General features: G+C 35.6%; 1 protein-coding gene across 8 annotated transcripts in view; it reads left to right on the top strand.

Annotated features, from left to right (window-relative positions):
• TLL1 (tolloid like 1) overlaps positions 1–27,996 on the top strand; it is a 261,648-nt gene that overhangs the window by 22,426 nt on the left and 211,226 nt on the right. For 4 of the 8 annotated variants that reach the window (XM_067036941.1, XM_067036946.1, XM_067036942.1 and 1 more), the window contains exon 2: positions 17,022–17,127. The exons of the other annotated variants lie outside the window; for them this stretch is intronic. In XM_067036941.1, coding sequence (XP_066893042.1) covers positions 17,022–17,127 — 106 coding nt within the window. The remainder of the gene's footprint in view (positions 1–17,021; positions 17,128–27,996) is intronic. 8 annotated transcript variants of the gene reach the window in all.

The raw sequence follows: 27,996 nt of genomic DNA on the forward strand, positions 1-27,996 counted from the left end.
TCCAAAATTTAGTTTCCTAACTTTGAGTTTTCCTTAAACCTGTTTTATATCTTCTGCATCAGTGTAGTAAAGAAATCAGTAAACATTTATTCCAGTAATTGTTTGCAACTAAAGCTTGTGAAGTGAAACCGGCTCAAGAGATTCTGACAGCTTGCTTATTTTTCTTGAAGCTATTTGAGTTTGGATTTTTGACAGTGGCCTCAAAAAAGTTTAAAAATTATAAGCATACAATTTGGTAACTGTTTCTCCTTATGGAGATTATGCTTGTGACCAGAGTTTAGAGTTATGTTTTTATTAAAAAAAACATTATGCCACAGCTTAACCCATTTTTGGACTCTAGGGCCATAATAGATAGTTCTTTCAATATGCGAAGCATGAGTTTTGTTCATGAGGTGTTAAAGCGATTCCTGTTTATCATATCAAACAGCCACAAAAACATATTCATTTCCTTTTAGTAGGTACCTGCGGAATATATGAGGAATTAAAGAGTATTTTGTGAAGAGTGTCATATCCTGCAAAGAGACTATAGTCTGGTAGGGAGTAGTAGAAAAAAGTATACAGATGATCGTAATTAAAAAATGCAGAAGTAAGGTCAACTTCACAAAAGACACTATAAACTTGTGATAAGTTAAACAGCATTAAAATTTTAAAATACTTGTTCAGGAAAATAATATAAGTTGATAGGGAAGATAACAAATCTTTGCCACAAACAATGTTATAGGACTTGAAAAGGAAGAGTCTCTTTTACTAGTTCACCTTTGGACTGCTTTACAAAGACGTGGAACTGGGTTTTAGGTAGATAGGAAGGATTAGATTATAAGAATACTAAGTATTTTTATAGCACAATTTTTAAAATGCTTTTTTATATCTAATCTGATTTTGTAGCAACTTAATAGAACAAGTAGTATTGTTATTCTAATTTTTAAAGTAATTTGAAACCAAGAGGGGTTCAGTGGCTTCTGTGTACACAGCTGGTGTGTGGTGGAAATACTATTCACACCCAGGTCTTCCAGCTCTGAATCCTCTTTAGTTCTGTATAGTACTACCCCTTAAAGAGAAGAGTGGAAAGCACAAAGCTAGAGTCAGTCTGCCTGGAGTTCAGGGAAAGGAGGTTGGAAATTAGGCTGGGAGGCAGAGAAGGTCTATATTCTGAAGCTCCTTAAATACCTGAGAATAGATTTGAGGTGGGAGCAGGGAAAGAGAAGATGAGTGGACCATTGTAGGACAGACATGATTGTGGCACAGACCAGGGTATTAGTAATGAGGTTGGAGGGAAGTGTTTAGATTCTGGGTGCATGTTGAAAATAGAGCCAACTGGATATGTGGGGTTTTGAGAGGAAGAGAGAGTAAAAAATGATTCCAAAGTTTAAAACTTGAGCAACTAGAAGAATACAATTATGGGGAACACAGAGATGAGCAGGTCAGAGTTGAGTTTTAGATGTTTGGACTTGTGGAATAAAGATGCCAATTACACATCTAAGTGGTGGTGTCAAATGGACAGTTGCAATACTTGAGTCTGGAGTTCAGTGGAAAGTCTAGGCTGGAGATAGGAATTTGGAAGCCATCAGAGTGTATATAGTGTTTATAGTGGTGAGATTGAGTGACATCACTAGAGGAATGATTATAGATAAGAGATCTGAGAACTTAGTTCTAGGGTGCTCCAGAGTTCTGAGTTCTTGGAGATAAGAAAGAACCAGTATGGGGCTTGAGACTAATGCAGTTGCTTTGGAATAATAATAATAAAAACAGAAAAGAGGCTGCTGGATGTGGGAAGAGCTCTAAGGGCATGTTGATCTGTAACTTAAGAGCGACATGGATAAATTTTTTTCTAGACCATGCTATAGGCCTAATAATAATGTAAGGCAATGAATACTTCAAGGAAAGTCCATCCTTAAGCACTGTATTGATTAAATATTTTTATTTATTGCATGAAGCAATGTTTATTTAGTTGTCACAATAACAGAGTAAGAAGTAAGTAATAGGAATAATGACTCCTTATTATTCATTTTTAACATGAGGAAACTGGTATCAGAGAAGATGAGATGCTTGTAATTTTACAGTTAATAATAGCACTTTTTTTGGTTATTAAAGTCAAGTCAATTTCCAATACCTATTATAGCCCCTGCTGCTAATTTTCTAGAGTGATGTGTTTTATAAGAAGGAACCAATTAGAGACCAGAGCAAAGTAGAGAAAAGTGGTTGATGTTAAGGAAAATAACAGAAGAACATTTAGAACAAAGCGAGATGATCTACAAGGACACGAAGAATCATGGTGTGGTGAAAAAGCACTAGACTGAGAATCAGGAAATTTGGAGACCAGTCCTGGCTGTTTAACTTTCTGGAAGCCTTGAAACTAATTTCTGAGAATTCTGTATGTTGCTGAGAGCCGGACATTCATGTAGGAAAGGATTTGTAGGCACATTAAAAAGGTCTGGGAGGACACACCTATCAAGGAATTACTTCTGCAGAGATTGAGCTTGGAAGGTCAAAGCAAAAGGAGACTTAATTTCCTCTATAGTGTTGTTCTATTTATTTACAATGAACACGTATTACTTACGTTTCATCAAAGATAAAAATGGTAAAATACTGTAAGACAAAATTCAATTCAGCAATTTCTAGACATCAGTAGAAAGATGTAGTTCATACCCATTTGATCTCTAAGTTTCTCCTGTAAAATGAGGGAGTTTGACTAGAGGCCCCAAAACCAATTCCAGCTCTAGCATCCTGGGGTCCTATGGAGAGCACAAATGTTAACATCTGGGGCCTTTTCCTCACTACTACATAAAAAAGAAACTTTGAGCTAATATATTCATGAAAATCGGGTAACCAAAATGCTGTGGTTCACCAAAATGCTGAACTTGTAATGTGGATCTATACTAAGTTATTTAGTAAAAACAATACATTATTTCACATAACCATAATAATCACTTGAAATAGTTGCTGTTATTATCACCTGTCATCTAATTTTACATATGAGGACATTGGGACTTATCAAGATTAACTGACATGCCCATGGTCACACAGCTGCTAAGTGATGAAACCCAAGCCTGAGTCCTACACCTGAAAGCTTAACCATGAAACAGTCTGATCTCAGTTTTTTAGGGGGTGTACACCTTCCTTGATGTGGAGAAGTAATGATTTATTTTAGTTTACAGAGTGGGAAAATGAGTTACCTTGGTTTTTGTCAAGTACCTCATTTCTAAACCCCCTTTCTTTCAAGTTAACTCAGTTAACTGCTCACATCTCTTTCCCGTGCCTAACATTTCATAACTCTACCCTCATTCTTCAGTCATAAATTGCACTGCACAAATTTTAATTTGTGTTTCTGAGACACAAATCCCTTCAAATTTATGGGTCTGTTTAATGTGACAGTATTTATTTTTTCTACAGAAAAGTTAAAGGTTTTCTTTAAAATGATATCGTCTCTGAATTCAGAACATTAGATAATAGACTTTATGTTGGCAGCACTGCTTGCCCCCTTCAACAGCCTACAGACCCACACATCCAGCTGACTGTCTTCCTGGTCCTAACACACTATCCTACTCAGATGTCCAGCTTGAGTCTGTGACTTCACTTCTCTCTTAACTCTTGGACACAGAGCACTCCCAGGTCTGACCCACTTCTCTGCAGCTTCCTAATTCTCATTCCAAAACTTGATTTGGTTTGTCTACTGTTCTATTTTCCTGCTCAGTTTCTATGACCTATGTGAACAGCTCTCAGACTTATCAGAACATTAGAATCACCCAAAGAAATGTTTAAATTACAGATTCCAAAGTACATATCAGAAGTGCTAAATCAGTTGCTTGAGTTGAGAGCTGGAAATCTATATTGAAAAGAATTGCTTTCATGCATAGCAAAACAGGGAATTCCTGCCCATGTGATATCTTTACCTGAAGCAGGTGTCCATGCCAGTTTTCTCCTGGTTCAATGATCTTTCTTCATCAGGTATGAGAAGTTAAAGAATTAGCTATCATTCTGTCGTGGCACCTTGATTAGAAACTTTGTATTTGAGAATTATAATAAGAAGGCACTCTAATCTCCAGAAAAATGGTGTGTAAGCATTTTTCTGGAGATTAGAAAAAATAATTCTAAATATAGAAATTATTTTTAGAATCATATTCCCTATAGAGGTGCTCCCTTTACCAAAAAATAAAAACAAAACCTTTTAGGTTAAATCCTTTTTCTCTTTTACCCTCTTTAATGAAACATAAAACACTTTATGCATTGGAGTTTACAAGCAAATTTTTCTTTAAAAATCATCATCATACCATATAAGCTGTGAGGCTATTACATGTTTATTCCAAACAGTTTTTGAAATAAGAGATTTCAGCCAATTTTCCAATGGATATTTTTCTTAGTTGAATAGCAAGTCCAGATCACTGATTTTTTAAATCCCTTTTAGTACAAGGTTTTTGTAATTAAAATATTCAATGAAAATAAACCTATTTAGGTTAATTTACTTAGTGAATGTTTAATAAATGTCTACTAAATGCAAACAATCTTATTAGGTACTAGAGACAAACACAGTTTCTGTCTCCATTTTGCTGACTATTGTCTATTTTTGTTGTATGAAAAGAGCCTTTACAGAGCCAAGTGTTCCTGTTCGGCACGTCATGTTACTTTTCTCTCTGAGGCAGCATATGCAGTTTACTTTTTGAACTATGGCTTAATTACAAAGAACTGCTTAAAGCAAATAAAATGATATATAATTTATTCACCTGAGAAATTCAGGGCAAAGCCAGTCCTGCTTAAGCATGGAAGTCTAGTTGAAAATATGTTAATACTGTGTTCCAAAACAGAATTCCATATTATTGAGTCTTCTCTCCTGCATCTTACCCTTAATTTGCAGTTGTGCAAAATAACAGCTGTCTCATAGTACCACTTAAACTGAAGTACTATGTAAAACACTTATATTTCAGTTTCTAATTATTTACAGCATACACTAGGGAAGTTCCAAAGCTATAAGAAGTTAATGCATTAAATCTCCATAATTCTCTCCTTCTTCACCATTTTTAGTTGCTTATAGCACCAACAAGAAATGATGTTTAAACTCTTTTCAGGAATGTTTTTTTTTAATATTCGTTATCTTCACTTGATAGTATTTTGTGTATGGCTTTTATTTTTACCATGTGTAAAATGTTTCTAGGTTTGTTTTTCCATTGCTGCCCCAGAGAACAGCAGGCTCTAGTAAAAAAATGTATTTATGCAGATTTGGAGAAGTCTTAAAATTATTCATAATTTTTCCTCAGATTTTCTTATCTAAATAAACACTTACAATTTTTTATTCCATGAAATGTAATTTGTACTGCTATTCAAACTCATAGAGTTCTCTGACTTCTGGAGAGTTATTGAAGGCTTGATGTTCAAGCCATTTCAGCGTTACCTGAGGAGAGACTTGGTGACTCCTCAGTTGGAACAGAAGGATGCACGGGATGACAGCACGGACAGTGACAATGGCCTTGTGAGAAACTGTGAAGGGCTGAGATTCCTGCAGACTACTTGCAGGCTGAGGGGTTAGCCGGACACAGTTTCACAGATGCTGGCAGAAGCTTTTGTTTCTGAGAAAAACAACACCTAGTAAAGCAAAACAGTATGGACTTAACATTTGTGGGAGTACTTTACGCACCCCAGGTCCCTCGGGGGTGCCGTGGAGAGTCAAAGTAGTTGGCGCTAATGCGGAGGAGCAGAGTCACAATCAGGGACCTCAAATGGGCTGCAGCCAAGCCTCTCCAAACTCTGCCCTGGAAAGAGATGTTATACTGCTCAGAAAATAAATCTGCCCACTACCCTATCTGTCTAGACTGTTCTCTATAAAAAATCCTTGAAAAGGTAGTCTAGAATGAAGGACATCAGTACTTACCACAAGATATGCCCACAAGAGAATTGTCTCTCAATAGTCCTGAGCAATGAATATGATCATGATTTAAACTATTCCTATCAGAATTTTATACCCATTCTACTAATTCTGGTTACCTGAGTTTACCTTGGAGTGTATCTTTTTATATCACCAGTATCATAGGCAATATTGATGGTTAACAGTGTGGCTAGAACATAATGCCTTGAAGCACAGAGGGAAGGGCAGCTCATCCTAAACCCCTTTCATACAGATGAACACTGTGTAAGCGGGTTCTAGGAAACATGTTCAATAACAATAGCCCAAACTGGAACTGCCTTTTAAAGAAGATCTGAGAAACAAAAAGGAAATAAGACACGTCAGAGAAATAAGGGCCAGATATTCACAGGACTATTGAGAACAATCTCTTTCTACAATTGGAGTTAGAGCTCCTGGTTAGGATTGAGAGTTTAGGGGATGGTGTGATGTGATGAACTATAGGCTATCCTTTTTTTTTTTGCCAGGTACTTAATTGCCTGCATTAAGATGTCTCTTTCTTTCTTTTTCTTTTTCTTTTTCTTTCTTTCTTTCTTTCTTTCTTTCTTTCTTTCTTTCTTTCTTTCTTTCTTTCTTTCTTTCTTTCTTTCTTTCAATTGGGGTATAGTTGCTTTACAATTTTGTGTTAGTTTCTGCTGTACAATGAAGTGAATCAGCTATACGTATACATATATCCCCTCTCTCTTGGACCTCCCTCCCACCCATCTAGGTCACCACAGAGCACCGAGCTGAGCTCCCTGCACTGTTTTATACATGGCAGTATACATACCTCAATCCCAATTTCCCAATTCATTCCATGACCCTCCATGTCCAAATGTCTGCTCTCTACCCCTGCATTTCTATTCCTGCCCTGCAAAGAGGTTCATCTGTACCATATTTCTAGAAACCACATATATGCATTAATATATGATATTGTTTTTCTCTTTCTTACTTACTTTGCTCTGTATGACAGACTCTAGGTCCATCCACATCTCTACAAATGACCCAATTTTGTTCCTTTTAATGGCTAATATTCTGTTGTATATATGTAACACATCTTCTTTATCAATTCCTTTGTCAATGGACATTTAGGTTGTTTCCATGTCCTGGCTGTTGTAAATAGTGAACATTGGGGTGCATGTGTCTTTTTGAATTATGGTTTTCTCTGGGCATATGACCAGTAGTGGGATTGCTCAGTCATATGGTCGGTCTATTTTTAGTTTTTTAAGGAACCTGCATACTGTTCTCCATAGTGGCTATATCAACTTACGTTCCCACCAACCATGCAAAAGAGTTCCCTTTTCTTCACACCCTCTCCAGCATTTAGTATTTGTGGATTTTTTCATGATGGCCATTCTGAGTGGTGTGAGGTGACACCTCATTGTAGTTTTGATCTGCATTTCTCTAATAATTAGTGATGTTGAGCATCTTTTCATGTGCCTCTTGGCTGTCTCTATGTCTTCTTTGGAGCAATGTCTATTGAGGTCTTCCACCCATTTTTTTGATTGTGTTGTTGTTGTTTTTTGATATTCAGCTGCATGAGCTGTTTGTATATATTAGATATTAATCCCTTGTCAGTTGCTTTGTTTGCAAATATTTTCTCCCATTCTGAGGTTGTCTTTTTGTCTCATTTATGGTTTTCTTTGCTGTGGAAAAGCTTTTGAGTTTAATTAGGTCCCATTTGTTTATTTTTGTTTTTACTTCCATTTCTTTAGGAGGTGGGTCAAAAAGGATCTTGCTGTGATTTATATCATGGAGTGTTCTGCCTATGTTTTCCTCTAAGAGTTTTATAGTGTCTGGTCTTATAGTGTAAAACCAAAATGGTTTTTAATCCATTTTGAGTTTATTTTTGTGTATGGTGTTAGGGAGTGTTTTCAGTTCATTCTTTTACAAGTAGCTGACCAGTTTTCCCAGCACCACTTATTGAAGAGACTGTGCTTTCTCCATTATATGTTCTTGCATCCTTTATCATAGATTAGGTGACCATAAGTGCATGGGTTTATCCTTGGGCTTTCTATCCTGTTCTACTGATCTATATTTCTGTTTTTGTGCCAATACCATACTGTCTTGATGACTGTACCTTTGTAGTATAGTCTGAAGTCAGGGACCCTAATTCATCCAGCTCCATTTTTCTTTCTCAAGATTGCTTTGGCTATTTGGGGGTCTTTTGTGTTTCCATATAAATTATAAAATTTTTTGTTTTAATTCTGTGAAAAATGCCATTGGTAATTTGATAGAGATTGCATTGAATCTGTAGATTGCTTTGGGTAGTATAGTTATCTTCACCATATTGATTCTTCCAATCAAAGAACATGGTATATCTCTCCATCTGTCTCTGTCATTTCTTCTCAAGTGCACACGGAACATTCTCTGGGATAGATCACATCTTGGGTCACAAATCAAGCCTTGGTAAATTTAAGAAAAATGAAATCATATCAAGCATCTTTTCTGACCACAACACTATGAGGTTAGAAATCCATTACAGGAAAAAAACTGTAAAAAACACAAACACAGGGCTTCCCTGGTGGCGCAGTGGTTGAGAATCAGCTACTGAGCCTGCGCGTCTGGAGCCTGTGCTCTGCAACGAGAGAGGCCGCGATAGTGAGAGGCCCGCACACCGCGATGAAGAGTGGCCCCCACTTGCCACAACTAGAGAAAGCCCTCACACAGAAACAAAGACCCAACACAGCAAAAATAAACTAATTAATTAATAAACTCCTACCCCCAACATCTTCTTAAAAAAAAATAGCCCTGTTTGTCCTGGTAATGTCTTTCATGCTTTAAAAAAAAAAAAAAAAAAAAAAAAAAAACACATGGAGGCTAAACAATAAGCTAATAAATAACCAAGAGATCACTGAAGGAATTAAAAAGGAAATTAAAAAATACATAGAAACAAATGACAATGAAAACGCAATGACCCAAAACCTATGTATGCAGTAAAAGCAGTCCTAAGAGGGAAGTTTATGCCAATTCAATCCTACCTCTAGAAACAAGAAAAATCTCAAATAAACAACCCAACCTTACACCTAAATCAGCTAGAGAAAGAAGAACAAACAAAACCCAAAATTAGTAGAAGGAAAGAAATCATAAAAATCAGAGCAGAAATAAATGAAATAGAAATGAAGATAACAATAGCAAAAATCAATGAAACTAAAAGCTGGTTCTTTGAGAAGATGAACAAAACTGATAAACCTTTAGCCAGACACATCAAGAAAAATGGGAGAGGATTCAAATCAGTAAAATTAGAAATGAAAAAGGAGAAATCACAGCTGACACTGCAGAAATAAAAAGAATCAAAAGAGACTACTACAAGCAACTATATGCCAGTAAAATGGACAACCTGGAAACGATGGACAGATTCTTAGAAAAGTACAACCTTCCAAGACTGAACCAGGAAGAAATAGAAAATTTAAACAGACCAAACACAAGTAATGAATTTGAGATTGTAATTAAAAATCTTCCAACAAACAAAAGTCCAGGACCAGATGGTGTCACAGGTGAATGCTATCGAACATATAGAGAAGAGTTAACACCTTCTCAAACTCTTCCAAAATATTGCAGAAGGTGCAACACTCCAAAACTCATTCTATGAGGCCACCATCACCTTGATACCAAAACCAGTAAAAGATATCACAAAAAAAGAAAATTACAGGCCAATATCACTGTTGAACATAGATATGAAAATCCTCAACAAAATACTAGCAAACAGAATCCAACAACACATTAAAAGCATCATACACTATGATCAAGTGAGATTTTTCCCAGGGATGCAAGGATTCTTCAATATACACAAATTAATATGATACACAATATTAACAAATTAAATAATAAAAACTATATGATCATCTCAATAGATGAAGAAAAAGCTTTTGACAAAATTCAACACTCATTTATGATAAAAACTCTCCAGAAAGTGGGCATACATGGAACCTACCTCAGTGTAATAAAGGCCAATATGACAAACCCACAGCAAACATCATTCTCAATGGTGAAAAGCTGAAAGCATTTCCTCTAAGATCAGGAATAAGACAAGGGTGTCCACTCTTGCCACTATTATTCAACATAATTTTGGAAGTCCTAGCCATGGCAATCAGAGAAGAAAAAGAAATAAAAGTAATCTAAATTGGAAAAGAAGAAGTAAAACTGTCACTGTTTGCAGGTGACATGATACTATACAAAGAGAATCCTAAAGATGCCACCAGAAAACTACTAGAGTTAATCAATGAATTTGGTAAAGTTGCAGGATACAAAATTAATGCACAGAAATCTCTTGCATTCCTATATACTAACAACGAAAGATCAGAAAGAGAAATCAAGGAAACAATCCCATTTACCACTGCAACAAAAAGAATAAAATACCTAGGAATAAACCTATCTAAGGAGGGAAAAGACCTGTGCTCAAAAAACTATAAGATACTGATTAAAACTGGCTCTTTCGGGCTTCCCTGGTGGCGCAGTGGTTGAGAATCCGCCTGCCGATGCAGGGGACACGGCTTCGTGTCCCGGTCCGGGAAGATCCCACATGCCGCGGAGCTTGCGCGTCCAGAGCCTGTGCTCCGCAACGGGAGAGACCACAGGAGTGAGAGGCCCGCGTACCGCAAAAAAATATAAAAAAATAAAAACTGGCTCTTTCAAAGTGACTTTTTGTTTTAACTAGTCATATGATTCAGGTTATTAATGCTGAGGAGTATGTAGTACCCCCCTCTCAAATCAATATTACCAACCAGAAAGCTGAGGCCCAGGGAGTCTGGGAGACTTGCCTAAAGTTACACAAGGGGGACTAGCAGATCTTCTTTGAGGTCGTTGGTTTATTCTAAAGGAGAACATTGTGTTCAGGTCGAAAATGAGTGAGACAGAGAGGTGGAGACTCACTGATCTCAGTAGGACTTTAATCCTCTATGTATTGAAAACTCCACTTGTCAGTGTAAATACCTAATCAAATTAGTATTGTATTTGGGAACTTGCCAGAATGTATGAAGGTGTATTTCAGTTTATGATTAGAGCTCGGCCCTAGTGTGGAAAAATATTAATTGCCATTCAGAATAATTTTTAAAAGATGAATATCTGAAATGCAAATACAGGATTGCCTTAAGCACAATCAACAATTAAATCAATTACAATTTACCAGTGAAACATTCAAGTATTGAGATGTTTAGTGAAAGGCAGAGAATGTCAGAGTTGTTTAAATATTTTCATCTGCAGTCAGAGGCATTGGCCGTACTGAGCTGGAAGGTATCTTGGCATCTGTTGGGATGATTTTCTTCCCTTTAAGGAGCCCCAAGATCTTGGAACCGTGAAGCAGGACAGAGGGACCCTCTGAGGGTTAAGATCTTCACTTTTACTTATTCCTAATAGAAACACTCTCCTTTTACCTGTTTCACAGCTTGGTTTCTGTTATTTAGAAAACAAACTTAAAAACTTGCTTGTATAGTAGTTTATATCTTTTATTTTTTATTGAATATAGTTGTTTTATAATATAATATTAGTTTCATGTGTACAACATAGTGATCCAATATTTTTATAGATTGTACTCCATTTAAACTTATTACAAGATAGTGGCTATAATTCCCTGTGCTGTACAGTATATCCCTGTTGCTTCTTTATTTTATACATAATAGTTTGTAACTCTTAATCCCCTACTCCTATCTTGCTCCTCCTCACTTCGTTCTCCACATTGGTAACCACTGGTTTGTTTTCTATATCTGTGAGTCTGTTTCTCTTTTGTTACATACATGTTGTTTTTAGATTCCACATATGTTATAACATAGAGTATTTGTTTTTCTCTGTATGACTTATTTCACCAAGCTTAATACTCTCCAGGACAGTCCACATTATTGCAAATAGCAGAATTCCATTCTTCTTTATGATTGAGTAATATTCCATCATATATATATGTATAATATATATACCATATCTATATACTATATATATAGTATATATATCCAATCATTTCTTCATGGACACTTAGGTTGCTTCCATATCTTGGCTATTGGAAATAATGCTGCTATGAATATTGGGATGCACATATCTTTTTGAATTAGCATTTTCCTTTTTGTCGGATATATACCCAGCAGTGGAATTGCTGGATCATATGGTAGTTCTATTTTTATTTTTTTGAGGAACCTCCATATTGTTTTTCATAGTGGCTGCACAAATTTACATTTCCAACAACAGTGTTCTAAGGTTCCCTTTTCTCCACATCCTTTTGAACTTTTGGTATTTGCAGATTTATTGATAATAGCCATTCTCACAGGAGTGAGGTGATATCTCATTGTGGTTTTGATTTGCATTTTTCTGATGATTAGCTATGTTGAGCATCTTTTCATGTGCCTGTTGACCATCTGTATATCTTCTTTGGAAAAAATGTCTATTCAAGTCTTCTGCCCATATTTAATTGGGTTGTTTGCTTTGTTTGATATTGAGTTGTATGAGCTGTTTATAGATTTTGGATATTAACTCTTTCTCAGACATATCATTTGCAAATATTTTCTCCCATTCAATAGATTGCCTTTTTGTTTTGCCAATGGTTTTCTTTGCTGTGCAAAAGCTTTTAAGTTTAATTAGGTCCCATTTGTTTATTTTTGCTTTTATTTATTTTGCTTTAAGAGACAAAGACAAATCTTAAAAAATATATTGCTATGATATATGTCAAAGAGTTCTGCCTATGTTTTCTTCTAGGAGATTTATGGTCTCAGGTCTTACATTTATGGTCTCAGGTCTTTAATATGTTTTGAGGTTTTTTGTATATGGTGTGAGGAAATGTTCTAATTTCATTCTTTTATGTGTGACTTTTTCCAGTTTTCCCAGCATCACTTATTGAAGAGACTGTCTTTTCTCCATTGTATATTCTTGCCTCTTGGTCATAGATTAATTGACCATAAGTGTATGAATTTATTTTCTGGCCTCTTTATTCTGTTCCCTTGATCTATGTGTCTGTTTTTGTGCCAACACCATGCTTTTACGATTCCTGTAGCTTTGGAGTATAGTCTGAAGTCTGAGAGGGTTATACTTCCAACTTTGTTTTTTTATTCCTCAAGGTTGCTTTGGCAATTCAGGGTCTTTTGTGGTTCTTTTAGGATTATTTGTTCTAGTTCTGTGAAAAATGTCATGGGCATTTTGATAAGGATTGCATTAAATCATAGATTGCTTTGGGTAGTATAACCATTTTAAAAATATTAATTCTTCCAATCCAAGAGCAGGAATATCTTTACATTTCTTTGTATCATCTTCAATTTCCTTCATCAATGTTTTATGGTTTTCAGAATATGTATTTCACCTCATTGGTTAAGTTTATTCATAGGAATTTTATTCTGTTGATGTGATTTTAAACAGAATTTTATTTTTGCTTTCTCTTTCTGACAATTCATTATTAGTGTATAGAAAAGCAATAGATATCTGTATATTAATCTTATATCCTGCAACCTTTCTGAATTCATTTATTAGTTCTAGTATTTTTTTGATGGAGAGACATTAGGGTTTTCTACATAAAGTATCAAGTCATCTGAAAATATTGACAGTTTTACTTCTTCCTTTCCAATTGGGATGCCTTTTATTTCTTTCTCTTTTTTGATTGTAATGGCTAGAACTTCTAATATTATGTTAAACAGAAGTTGTGAGAGTGGGCATCCTTGTCTTGTTCCTGATTTTAGAGGAAAACTTTCAGCTTTTTACCACTGAGTATGATGTTAGCTGTGATTTGATCGTAAATGACCTTTATAATGTTGAGATACCAACTTTGATGAGGTTTTTTTTTTTTTTATCATGAAAGGATGTTGAATTTTGTCAAATGCTTTTTTCTGTGTCTATTGAGATGATCATGTGATTTTTGATCCTACCTTTTGTTAATGCGGTGTATCACACTGATTGATTTGTGAATATAGAACCATCTTTGCATTCCTGGAATAAATTCCACTCGATCATGGACTATGATCCTTTAACTGTATTGTTGGATTCAGTTTCTTAATATTTTGTTGAGGATTTTTGCATCAATATTCATCAAAATATTGGCCTGTAATTTTCTTTATTATAGTGTCTTTGGTTTTGGTATGAGGGTAATGCTGGCCCCATAAAATGAATTTGGGAGTGTTTCATCTTCAATTTTTTTGGAATAGTTTGAGAACAAGTTATAACTTGATAGGAGTTTGGATGCATGCATTTGTATGTTTTATTACATTTGAATTTTATGTAAAACACTATAAAAAATTATTGATCTCAATTGGAGCATGCTGAAGTATTTAGGGGGAGGTATACTGATGTCTGTTATTTACTTAGAAACACACCCAAAATAAGGTAGATTGATGGGTAGATATAGGATGGATATACAATGAAGAAAGTACACCTGATAATGGTAGAATATAGATGGAAGATCTTAGGTGTGCTTCTTTCAACTTTGCTGTACATTTATAAAACTCACCAATATAGTTCAACTCTCTCATTTTTAAAATGAGGAAAGTGAGGTTTAGGGAAAAGAAGATTAAGTCATTGGCAGAGCAGCAATTAGAACCAAAAGAACTCATTCGACAGCTTGTCTTTACATTCAAATTTGATCATTTGCCCCAAGATTTCTTTATATAAGTGTCAGAAAAATCATGAGTGTTATCAAAGATGAAAAAAAAGGCATTCTATGGTATTATTGAAACTCTTAATTTCGGGAAAATATCCTTTTCCTTCCTTTTTTATTTTTCATGATCGTAGCATTGAGGCAGTTTTCATGCTTCTTTTTGTTTAGTACATTAGAATCAATTGTGAATTTATATATTCGATGGCATTTATAAACCAACTATCCATTTCAGTTTTATACTCACATGCAAATGAATACAACATTCATTTGTTGACATTTCCTGATCAATGTATTCCTTTGAAAGTACAGCAGTGAAGGCAACTTCTTTAGAAAAGGTCCATGAACTTTACATAGATTCTGCTAATGTCTGTTTTGGGAAAACAAAAAAAAATGGCTTTGCCTCTGGTGTTTGACTGGTATAAGTCATAATGAAGGACTACTTAAAAATGGCTTCTCCTTGCTCTTATACTCTTCTAGAACATTTAGAGGGTAAGAATCTCTGAAGTCAAGACTACCTTAGGTTTAATTCTTGTGACATTTCTAAGTGTGAGATCTTCAGAAAGTTATTCAAGTTCTCTGAGTCTTTTTCCTTGGGTATAAAATAGGGATAATAATCACACCCTACAGATCAGAGTATTTAATAAAATCTATTATTACAACTTTTATTAATGGTAACCTTAGAATTTGCTAGTGAATGACTGTTAGTTTTGACATTGTACGTTTATATTTTGTTTTGTTTTACTTTTTATTTATAGCTGACATTTACTTTCATAAGAGATTGTGCTTCTGAATATTTATAGGATTTACATCTTCACTTGTCATGTCAATAAAACATGCACACTCTAATTCTTACAGTTCTTTATACAGAAACATGAGTCATCGATAAAGCACATTATGATTGGGGTTATTTATTCCCTAACTCTGTTCTCCTTTAAGAGATTCTTATTTCTCAGATTTTAGTGTTGATTACTGCTTTCTAGTCTTCTCCCTAAAAATTTCAAAATGTAAGAATTGTAGACTTGTACAACTCAAAATGTAAGGAATGTAGAATTTTAAAAGGGTGAGAAATTAAAATTTCAATCATTAGTGTAACTTTAAAATATTGCAATGTAAAGATGTTACTTTTTCATATTAAGTAGATAAAGATATTCTTAATTATAGTAAGCACCACTTCAGACTAATGAAAATGTTAGCTGGGATATATAAATAAATAAAGCAAATATATTTTATTCTAAAATATTAAATATATTTTATCCACCCTAGCATACATATACATATAAGATAATAGTATATCACTTGAAGGAAAAATAAATGTCAAAGTTTTGTGTACTGTAGTTCAGTAGTTGTATAATGCTTTCTGTGTGTATCATCTCAAATTCTTTTTTTAATCATATTTTATAGTTTTCAAGGTGACAAAATGAGCTCACTGTATAGAATCATAAAATTTGGAAGGTTGGGAGGAAGCTTTGAGATCTTCTGGTATTCTAAATTAGTGGTTTTTAATCCTTATTTCAGGAGGTTTTAAAAAATTACTAATGCCATACTCCAGATGAATTAAATTAGAATCTCTGTGAATAGGGCCTGAATAGTCCTAGTTTTCAAAAGCTCCCCTGGTGCAATGTCAGAATCATCCATCTGTTTTTGTTTTTTGGTTTTTGGCAACATTTAGAAAGGAAACAGAAGTGCTCTAGATCTTCGTGAAGTCATAGACTATTTGCCTTCAGAATTAAAAAAGAATCTTGGTCTCCTCTTATACCAGTGCTTTTTCCACTCTCTCACACTGCTTTCCTTTTGTTACTCCAGACTGTGTTTTTCTTAATGAGTTCGTATGGTCCTCAAAACCCTTGGGAGAGATCTATCATGTGTAGTCAGGCCTTGTTTTGGTGGATGAGCCTCACGGGTATCATACATTTGTATTTTCTGAAGCACTGGGGCATGAGTGAAGATATTGGCTTAGCCCCTAGATACCTGAACTGGATTGGTCAAGCTGCTCCATAAACAGAGTTATTTCTGGCCAGGAGAAAATACAGTGCACTTTTAGTTGGCTACTCTAAATTTTATGCACTACATATTTATTATATTATATTTAACATTTTTCTGTGATAATGTACTATATGTGTGATAGACTAGTTTTAATTATGGGACATATATTAAGTTTAAAGATCATATAATAAAAAATAAATATTTAAAGTAATTTTAGCTATTGTAAAATAATTTTGCCTATTTTATATTAATTCTTATGATTTTGTTCTCATTTATAGACAACAATATTATTCATATACTATCTACAGTTAACTTGCTTTCTACATATTCCAGAATTTTTTAAAATATGGAGTTACAATATTGTCATGCCATTACAGCTAATTTCCAAAGGAATCAAAATGTGGAAAATCTGTTTATAAACTTTTTTTTTGATATATCCATTTGAAAAATACAGTTTATTCTAGGTTTTCATCACCATTTCTTGCTGTGTTGGGATAATGTTATAGTCTCAAGTGACATGTGGCCAAACATGGATTCAAAGGTAGTGCCTCTTGAAGGCCTTGTTTAAAACACTCACTCTGGGATACTACTGTGCTTCTTTACTTCCAGACTGACCACTGCTCTAAGCAGTGTTGGGGCAATGCCTGGGCTGCCCGACCCCTTGAAGTTCAAGAAGAAGCACCAGGACTTCTCATGATGGGAGGTCAGAATCAATGTAAGTGACTACCTGACAGGGGCAGCTAAATCCCTTCAGTGATTTAGGTCTGTATGAAGTCAGCCATATAAAAGATTATTTCCAGTGTGTGGTGTTTGTCATCATCATACCCCAAAATCTTGCCTTTGACATAAAATAAAACTTTAGAAGTGTTTCTCAAGTGTTAATTCTTATCTATCTCTGGTGAAAAGCACAGTGCAAAGATATAATATGTTCAATTTGTTGTTTTCCTAGGATTACCCATCAATATTTTCAATTCCATGAAAATATTACTTTAAGGAAACTGGTGTTACTTTGAAAATTTCCATCAATGATAGTTTAGAGAAAACTTAGAAAGTCTAATTTAAAATTTTTGTGGACTTTAAAGATGAGCATAAATGTACCCATAAATGCATAAGTGGGCAAAGCTGCAAGATTTCTATCTTTGAGAAAAGTTTTAATTTTGCTGTAATTTGACATTGTTGTTGAGCATTGTTGCTTAGTACAGATTTATTTCTTTTCAGTGATGTTACTTCATCAAATGTTAACCATGTAGGAATTCCCGAAGATAACAGTTCAGTAAATTGTATCAGAAAACACTTGATGTGTACAAATGGATAATAGAAATAGTAGAAATAATGTTCATTTGTGCTAAATTACACAAGACTAGGATTGGATTTTTCCTTTGGGGCAAAATAAAGAAGTTATAATATGATGCTTGTATTAAGAAGGAGTTTTCATTAAGAATAGAAGAGGAGAAAGGGATGAAATAATAGAAAATATCATAATACCATCAAGTTTATTCTCATCAAGTTCTGGGGATCTAAATATCTTTTCAAACAGTTTTCTTCTAACTGTTTATAAGTTACAAGGTTATGGTGTTTGAAGATCATGAAAGGATAATTTTCTTGTACTGTTGAACTCTCGAACTTTTATGTAAAGTTATAATACTTCGTTATATAGAAAGGACAACAAAGTTCTACAGTAAGTAAAGATTCAAACTGGTTTCTGTTTTTCTATCTAATAGCTTGCATCTAGCTCTGATAAACAAGTTTAAACCTATATCATATAAAGTAATGTTTCACATATTGCTCTTTTCCTTCATTGAATCCAATCCATAACATTAAAATAGTGAGTACTGGAAAGTACCCAAAGCAAAAAGCCCCAGGTGTATTTTAGGTTTCCCATAATCAGTTTAAAAGAGAGTCATTTAAGTTCTGTGAGTATCAGATCTGATTCTCTTCCCTGCCTACGCTCCTGGGTTGTTGTGAGGACGAAATGAGAGTAAATATGTAAAAGTACTATGTTAACTGTAACAGACTGTAGAAAATTTGTTAATCTTTTGGGTAAGATTTATAACAAAACATTTAAAATAATCTGGGTATTTTATCCAGCAACTTTAGAGAAGGACATCTTCCTTATATAACTTTTATTTGAAAAGAGTAAGAAGGGACTTCCCTGGTGGTCCAGTGGTTAAGACTCCATGCTTCCACTGCAGGGGGTGCGGGTTCCATCCTTGGTAGGGGAATTAATATCCTCTCCTGCATGGTGCGTGGTGTGGCTAAAAATTTTTTTAATTTTAAAAGAATTTTTTTAAATGTGAAAAAAAGAGTAAGAAACACAGCAAGTAATATATAGTGGGCTGAAATACATAGAATAACAACATCAAAATATTTACAAAAAGCAGCTTTAGCTACCACAACATATACTGGAATCAGACTGCCTTTGTCAGCCATCCCTCCTCTCTCTCCCCTGCCCTCTCTAATTTCTCCACTTCCTTCTCTCCCTTTCTCCACTCTGTTTTCTTTCTACTTCCCTACTTTCCAAGGTTGGTAGGACTTTCCTGCTTGTCTCCTGACCTTAAGTTTTATATTTTGTGGACCCTCTTTGTCGGGATTACATCACATAGACATCCTGGCAGGTTTTTTAGAAAGAGTTTGGACACCTTTCCCTTGGTGTTTTGTAGTAAGACAAGGTGGAGCTCTCAGCTGTGGACCAGAGAAAACAGAACAGTCTTTGGTCCCGGTGAGTAACAAAACCACAGGCGGTGTTGACAGGAGTGTACGGCCGTGCATTAACTGAGACAGTTCTGTGGTTTGAAACTCTTTAATTGTATCTGTCACTACAATTTACAACTAAAGAAAAATTTATTGAATCTCACCACATGTTTAGAATGAAAACTCAGTGAAGGGCAGAACCAGAAAAGTAATGCATTAAAAGGAAAGTAAGCAGAGTTTGAGAAGAAATACAAAGAAACCTGAATTGCATAAGCAGGATAGCAGTCAAAGGTGAATTTTTCTGTTGGAGATGAGTTCTGGAAGGCTGTTGGATGAGAGAAAGACAGAGAGCTCATTATACCAGGGTTACTGTGGCTTGTCAGGGCTGATTTCAGGAGAGCTGACTGGAGTTCTGAAACCTGGGGGACAGCACACACCAAGAGCACTGGAAGGGAGAAAAACGCCAAAAATGAATGGGTAGCAGGAGGTAAGGAACTCATTTATCTTGGCATTCATAGTTTAAACATCATAAACTTAAGAGGAATATGTTTTGAAACTATTTAAACTTATTAGCATCAAATACTTCTGTGATTCTTTGTTATTGGTTGTTTTTTGAAGTCTGCAATTGAAAGAGTGGTTTAAAAAGTTCAATATTTGCATGAACATTGTATACCATTCTGTAATTACCCTGGGGTGGAAAATTGGGTTCTTCATTGTTCCCTTTTCTTCATTTATTATAATCATCCTTCCCCTTCCCTTTCTTCCTCTGTCTCTTTCTGCTTCCTTTCCTTCCTTCTTTTCAGTTCTCCCACCGCAAGAATTTAGAATGATTTCTTTAGACTTACGGTCCTCACTGGACAATGGGACATCTCACAAGTATTTTCTTCAAACATATCAATCATACGAACCATAAACTCAACGGAGATTAATCTGTCACAGTGAATTTTCAAATTTTCCCTATTGCATAAAGAAACTGATATTGACAAAGACAAAACAGTTTTTAAAAAAGAGCATTACTTCAATAATTTGGGCTATTTGTTAGCATTGTCTTATGATTTTCAGAATTTATATCTGTGTAAAAACTGGAAAATTTGGAATGTGATCTTTAAACAGGTTGCTCTACTCTGAGGGTTAGAATCTGGTAACCAGAACAGGATTTGAGAGTCGACCTCTGGTCAATTGACTTTCCTTCCTCTGCCTGATTTTCTGCATTTGAGGGATTCTTGAGCTGCTGTAGTGTACCTCACTCAGTCTCTCAAGTAGGAATATCATTAACTAGCTTGTATTTGAATAAATTACCAAAAAATGTGTCTTCTCTGAGCAGAAGAATTGCACCAATCGACTCTTCCTTTCAAGTGTGGCTTGGCACTGAGACTGGGCTGGTTTAGGCCTCCGTGTGCCACCTGGAAACCATTGCAGATGTATAAATAGTACTACAGTTACAGTAGGGCTACATGCAGTAGCCCTACCTCCAAGCCATAGGGCAATGGGAAAAATGGGAAATTTTCTCTAAACATGATGATGCTTTATATATTATCAAATCCCAAAATACAGCAAAAACTTGTTTTCACTCTTAGTCAATAATCAGAAATTGCTGACTTTTGGAATTAGCAGATTATTGACATTTTATCTGTCAGTTTTCAAAGTTTTAAATAAAGTATTATTTAAAATATTATATAACTAAATATTATTTTAAGTATAGTCATATGATATTAATTATTAGAAAAGTAAATCAGAAAATTGTTTCTATGCTATTCAGTGAGGCTTTGGCATAGAAAAATAATGCAATTTACATGAAAGATTAAATTTTGAATACTTTCATGGGTCAAAGAGTTGATGACAGTAATTTTGATTTGCCAGCCTTGGTAGCATCCCAGATTCTCAAATAACTTGGGAACCTGCGGGGTTGCAATAGAAGTAAGATATCAAATTGTGCCTCTGTGTGTGTGTGTGTGTGTGTGTGTGTGTGTGTGTGTAGGTTTTTTCCCATCCATCCAGATATCTTTTTATCTGTATCTATCTTTTTTTTAAAACATATAAATTCAGGTTTTAAGACCTACTCAGGAGATAGCAAGCTGGATGGGAAAGGTGTGCAGTTAAAAACTTTATATTTAAAACTGTAATATTCCTCTTAAATGCACTTAAAACATGAATATTAAAACCACAGAAGAAATGAAATTTGGAAATAATGTGATTGACAATTTGCTCTTATCCTCCGGCTAAAGTTCTTATGGGAGAAGGTGACTCAGAAAGGGAAACAGGAGGCCACTCTGTCTCAAGAAGCAGAAGGCAGAGGGTGAGTCTTGAGTATCTTTTAGGTTCAATTTACACAATCTAGTGATGAAATCACCTAATTTTCAGGGATTCCTACTGTTGTTCTGGACATCTCAGCTGGCATTAGTGCCATGCATTCTTTTCATTGATATTTAAGCCAAAGTAGACAGGTGCTACCCAGTGGTGCCATGCCAGAGCCAGGAGCTGGAAGTCAGACCCCAAGAACTCCCAGCCATATCGCTGTACTGTCCGACTCTGTTGTTTCACTAACTTCACAATATTGGAACATTATGGCTTATACAATTGAGCAACTACAGTTTTGGACTCTATTTATTAAATCATGATAAAGTTTTATTGCACTAGATGAGTGGAGAATACTAGGTTTATGTTATTCTTTTTTTAAATTAATTCCAGCGTCTTTATCAAAATAAAAAGTAATAGCTCTGGCCATTGACTATTCATGTTTGATATTACAGTTTTGAAATGTGAATTTGATGTTATATTACTTATTTAGAATCTAGAGAAGAACTCTAACTACTGAAGCTACCTTTAAGAATTAAAAAAATAATTTGAAAAACAAGTATATAAAAATCTCAATTGGAAACTTTTACTTCAATGAAGGAAGGCATGGCCTTTGGAAGATACATACTAAAATCAAGTGAAGGATATTAGCTTACTCTTTCAAACTTTTAATTTTCCTTTTATTTCCTTAGACTGCGTTTTGTAGGAATATTGAATTTGTGATTCTTATTTTTGATACTGATGAAGGACCTTTAAACAAGTTTAAAGTAAAATTAAAATTATTAAGATTATCTCTAGAACATATTGTGTGTTTAATTCCCTTTAGAACTAGAAATTTTAGCTAGTTTTTAAAAATTTTTTTCTGCTCTAGCTGTTACATTAGCAACCATAGACCAAGTGACATCATTGTTTTTAATAAAACAGATTAATAAAAATGTAAGATTAAGCATTTTCGATTCTGGCTTCTATGCTTAATATGAGAGTATTGGTTTGAAGCCAGTACATGCTAATTTATTGGCACTTTGCTTGAAGTAATGTAGAAGATTACCTCCTCTGAGATTGTTCACCTGGGGTAGTCATTCTCAGCCAAGGAGCAATTTTGCCCCCAGGGAACATTTGGCAATATCTGGAAACATTTTTGGTTGTCACAGCTGGGGAGGTGGGTTGCTACAGGGATCTAGGGAATAGAAGCCAGAGATGCTGCTAAACATCCTACCATGCATAGGACAGCCCCCAACAAAGAATTATCCAGTCCAAAATGTCAAATAGTGCCAAGGTTGAGAAGCCCTGGTCTAGGAGTGTTTATTGCTTCCTCCTATTGCTTTCCTTTTTCCTTTTCCTTCTTTTTTTTTTTCCATTCCTCTTACTTAAAAAGGTATGTGTAGCTTTGTGGAGAAGGGTAAGTGGCTGTCTATTTTGTACTAAATGTTATCTTTTAAGAGTTATTTCCTGAGGTGTGGCTTGTACAGAATGAAAATGTGGTCAGGAGGCCTGCACTTGGCTGTACGACCTTGGACATGTCTCTTACCTCTTTCATTTCTTTCTCTAGAAGTCAGAACTGAGAGAGATCTGAGGTTTCTTTTAGCCTAAGAAAATCAAAATATTTTGGCTAAACCATTCATTCAACCTCACACAAGCACCTTCTTGTGTCAAATGCCATTCTAGGTGCTGTGAGTGAACTGATACAGAAGATCAGAAGATGTAACTTCTGATTTCTCAATGCCTGTGATTTAACTGGGGAGACGGACGTGTAAACAAAAGTGATCAAACACTGTGAAAAGCAGTCTAATAAAAGAGGCTATTGGATGAAAGGAGGAATTTGCCAGAAGGGGAGGCAGGGCATCTCAGACAAAAGGAATGGCATAGGTGAAAGCTTAGGATTATGAAAACCCTGTTAGGTTAAGTAATGTTGAAAAGTTTCAGTGTGATGGGGATATAGTTTCTGAATGAAAATGTTCTTCTTGTGTTGCTTTAAAATATCGAAAATTTACAACAGAATTTTAAAGCTGTGAAAAATAAATATTATCACATAGCCCTTGCACTGGAACCAGGTTCATGTCCAAAGTGTTCATCACAAGCACAGGCAGCCTGGATCACAGTCTGAGGATCGTGTCAGGTCCTGTCTTTCCTACTATACTTGTCTTAACTTGTGCCTGATCTGCTGTTTCATTGTTAAAATGTGGTGCAGAAGAGCCAGGAACAACACATCCAAATTTTAAGAAATGTCTACTTTTCCCCTCTATCAAGTTCCCTAGAAATAGTTTAGAATTTTAATAATCCCCTTGGGGCAATGGACTTGGGTAATTGAAACAGCTGATTTAATTCACAAATGTAGGTGGGCCAAATGTAGTGTCATCCCATTCAACCCTCCTAAAACAAGTAGAGAGCATGATGACAGAAACAGTGCCAAGGCTTCTGCCACACATGGACAACAGGCAGCACCAGTTTTTGGCTTGGTGACCAAACAATGGTCAGTATTACTGAACTAGTGATTCTCAGCTTGGCCTAAGGCACCATCATACTCAATTTTCTTTTGCAGCTCTGAAATCAGTATCTTCCCTTAGAGTATGTCATAAAAGGAAATGAGAGTATTCTGAGGGAAACCGATATTTTATCAGCTGTAAAGAAGTAGACAAATTTCGCATGAGTTTTCCCTCAGCAAATCTGACTTTTCTCAGGAGAAGGGAGTTTAAGTAGAATAACTCCTTTTGCTGCTTTTCTTTGGAAATATCCAGATATAAGAAGAAGTCATGTAGTAGATATCACAGTGACTGGAGAGTTCGGGAAATCTCTCTTCTCTTTCCAGCCAAGAGCTGACTTTCTATTACACTTAATCTCCAATTATTGGAGATTGCAATGGCTGGCTTCATACTCTGCAGAGGACAGTCCTCCATTCAGAAGTCCATTCTGAGATACTACATTTACACAAAGAGGAAGTGGCTTGAGGCAAAGACAAGTTCTTAGCTGGTGGCTGGATAATTGATAAGCCAAGAGTATAATCCCCTCTATGGCTTTTAGTAGCAAAGCAGCATCTATACTAAATTGATCATTAAGCATGTCAGAGGAATGACTGTTAAGAGTTTGAATGCAAGTAGAAGCACTAAAGGGGACTTAACTTTGCATGACAGTCAGACAAGGGTTGTACACTGTGGAATAGGTAGTGAGATGTTTGCAGTCCAGTATTTCATGCCAATTATCTATGCTAACTCAGGAACTTGTCTTGGGGAAGCACAAAAGAATACAATGAAAAGACAGAGACATTTGAGATGAGAAACTCCCCAACTTAGTCCACGCTCATGAGAGCCCACACCACACCCCATTTTCTTGAACCCTCAGCACAGCTGTTTCAGCTATTCAGCATGTCACCGTATGCTTTCCACTCTGAAAATGTTATTTAACTTGTTCCTCCTACCACCGTCTCTTCTAGATTGTTTCTTTATACTGGGAGATTCTCAACTGAAATATTTTTGTGGGTAGAAAATGAGTATTCCTAATAAAGTATTTCTTATCCCTTATTCCTATCTTTATAAAGTTCTATCTATATAGCTGTTTACCTCAAGATAAAGGGCAGATTCATGAACAGAGATAACTTATAAACCTTCCAAATTAGGGACACTCATCCGTGTCTGCAGTAACCACACATTAACTCAGGAGATGAAGCTCAACTGCCAGGCTCGACATGAAGACCATGTAGTTGGATGTTCTGACATTCATGATTCAGAATCCCTCCTGTTCTTTAGAATTTACTTATAATCACTTGTTGTTGAACAGATTTAGAATTACTTGTCAGAAAAATATTTTAAAACATTAATCCATTAATAATTCTATAAATAAGTTATTTTGTTTATGTAATTTATAAATCAAATGTTATTATATATTATTTATATAATTATTAAATTATTAATACATTAACTGTATACTTTAAAACATTAATATCAGTAGTATATTCCTTATTCCTTTGACTCTGTGAATAAAGCTGTCCATTTTGTATACATTGATTTGAAAATTTAAATTTCCTCTGAGATGATAAGTTTGCTGCACTGCATTATGAATTGTGACGTTGAACTGTTTGATGTATGGAAAAGATCTGTGAAAGCTACAGTGTAAATGTTCGTCAGATACACTACTGCTCTTACCAGTTGTACAGTATGACACGTTACCTGGGTATGCGTACCACTTTTGATTAGAATGTTAAAGCAGCTTTAATTATACAAACTTTCTCAAAAAAATTCTTATATAAGACTTCACAAGTTTACACTCTACTATATATGCCCCCCAAACCCCAAAAACAAACCAAAAATAAAACCCAAGTATTTTTCTTTTCTCTGTCCTATTTTTCAAGCTTCCACTGCATGCTGGTGGTGGTGTTGGGTGTGGTGATGGGTACTTAAAGCACCAAGTGGTTATCTCAGTCTCATTTTGCTTAATTGTTCAGTTAAGTTCACCTCCTTGTCTGATCAGTTTTGTCTCATATACTCTGTGGGATGTTATGTGGGTGCATGGGAGCAGGGGAGAGGGTTGTTTTTTGACATCATGGTCTTGGGTAAAAGGAAGCCTCAGATCTGAGCGTCGTCCCTGGATTCCCACTGGCCTCTGCTGGGGCTGTGAAGATGCTGCTCTTGTGCCCACTGCTGTTTCCTTGGCTGGTGTTCACTGTGGAAATCAGGGATGATGAACCTGGGTCCCTACTGACACAAACCCCATGGAGTGTCCCCATGGTTGAAAATCCCAAGGTCTACAGTCCATTTTGTCCTGGCAGTCTGTCCTTCAGCTTTTTATTTCAGGACCACTTCGACTCTATTGCGGTAACTCCCTTGGAAATCTTATCCAGCACTGTCGATTACCTTTTCATCCTGTGCCGGGTGCAGAGAATATCCTCACCACGTTCCTCGCCCCTCGGGGGTTGAGGAGTACTAACTTGCATGACCCCACTTTGGAGGAGGTCCACTAGGCCAGCACCTCCCTCTCAGATCTCCAAATGCTCCCTGCATTCAGCTTTCTCTCAGCACCCCTGTATCATTTGCTGTTTCAACACACGGTGTGGGAGCTGGAACACTTTTCATGACTGATTCCCCTGCTGCTTCTCTTACTTTTCAAATTTCTATGAGCTTCTCTTATTTCTCTTTTGCTGGAAATTCCCGTAGATCATATCCACCTCCTTCTCAAGGTGGAGTTCATCCTCCCTTATCAAGTGCAAAATGCATACTGGGAAACACACTTTGTCATAGAGAAAAATTTTTTTAAATACAGTTATGCTTCAGAATATCATTTCTGTACCCTCTGATTTATGACTTAAACTGACTGCACTAGTCCTGGCAACCAGAAGTTAGAGGATGAGACCTCCTCCACGTCAGGCAGGGGTTCAAATGAAAAACAAGCACAGAAAGTTGTGCTTACAAATCAGACACGAAGATCTTGCATCCAACTTTAGAAGAATGTCCCATGGAGCTGAAGGCAGGGAGAAAGAGATTCAGTTGAAGAGAAAAACAAGAGGCACAGGAATACATTGCCCAGCTCTGCACCACATGCCTTTTTATACTTTGGTAGAGCTCATTCCAACAACTTTGGGTCACCTCTAGCCAGTCTCCTGGTGGACTTAACCCTTTGTTAGTAACCTCCAGGACTCTGGTACGTTTTAATGTGTTTGTCACCACAGCCACAAGATCTCATAATAAAAAGATGTAATAATAAAAAAATAATTTAATAAAAAACTAATATTTCTCATTGGTTCAAAATATGAGGAAGCTATTAATGGGAAATTGAATAAAAATATTAATATTAAATTAATTCTAACCAAAATTCTGTGTTTTCTTTGTTATGGAACAGTCAGTATTTGGGACCTTGTTATTTTGTTAAAGTAAATATTAGAATTATGAAAGAAATTTCTATAATCATAATAGCAGATGGTATTTTTTTAGTATCTTTAAAAACAAAAGTATCAGTAGTTGGGAATCGTTGTGCAGACAAGGAAACTGAAAATCAGAAAGGCTGAGCCACAAAACTAAAAAGAAGTGGGATTAGGATTGAAATTTAGGTCTGTCTGAAGTCAGAACCCATGCCTTGTCAAGTCATTAAGCTTCAGCAACTAGATCATGTTAGAAATACTTCTGTGATGCAAAAAATCTTGTGACAAATAAACAATGTTTAGTGCTTAGTTATCTTCAGAACACACTGAGGAAGTTATGCTGAAAGAGTTAATATTATCTGTCTGACATCAGTCTCTTTTGCTGTAACGTATATAAAGTTAATGTAGTACTAACTTAATGCACATAATCTAAGTTTAACTTTTTTTAGAACTAAGAATTATAAAATAAAACTCAGATGTAGGGAACCAGAAAAAACAAACATAGGTTAGTGAATTGTAAGCTGAATACCCTTGGAATCACCATCCAAGTCAAGAAACAGAACATTTCTAGTGGCCCCAGAAGCTATCCATGTGCCAGCCCCTGTCATAGACCTGTTGCATTCTTCATATATAACCACCACCCTGATTTTTATAATAACCACTTTTCCATGGGTGTATCAGCTAAGAGTGCATTCCTAGACACCATAGTTTAGTCTGGCCCATTTAAAAATGTGATATAGCTTTTAAGTCTCC

This window comes from Kogia breviceps, chromosome 6, assembly GCF_026419965.1.
Source record: "Kogia breviceps isolate mKogBre1 chromosome 6, mKogBre1 haplotype 1, whole genome shotgun sequence".
NCBI lineage: Eukaryota > Metazoa > Chordata > Mammalia > Artiodactyla > Physeteridae > Kogia > Kogia breviceps.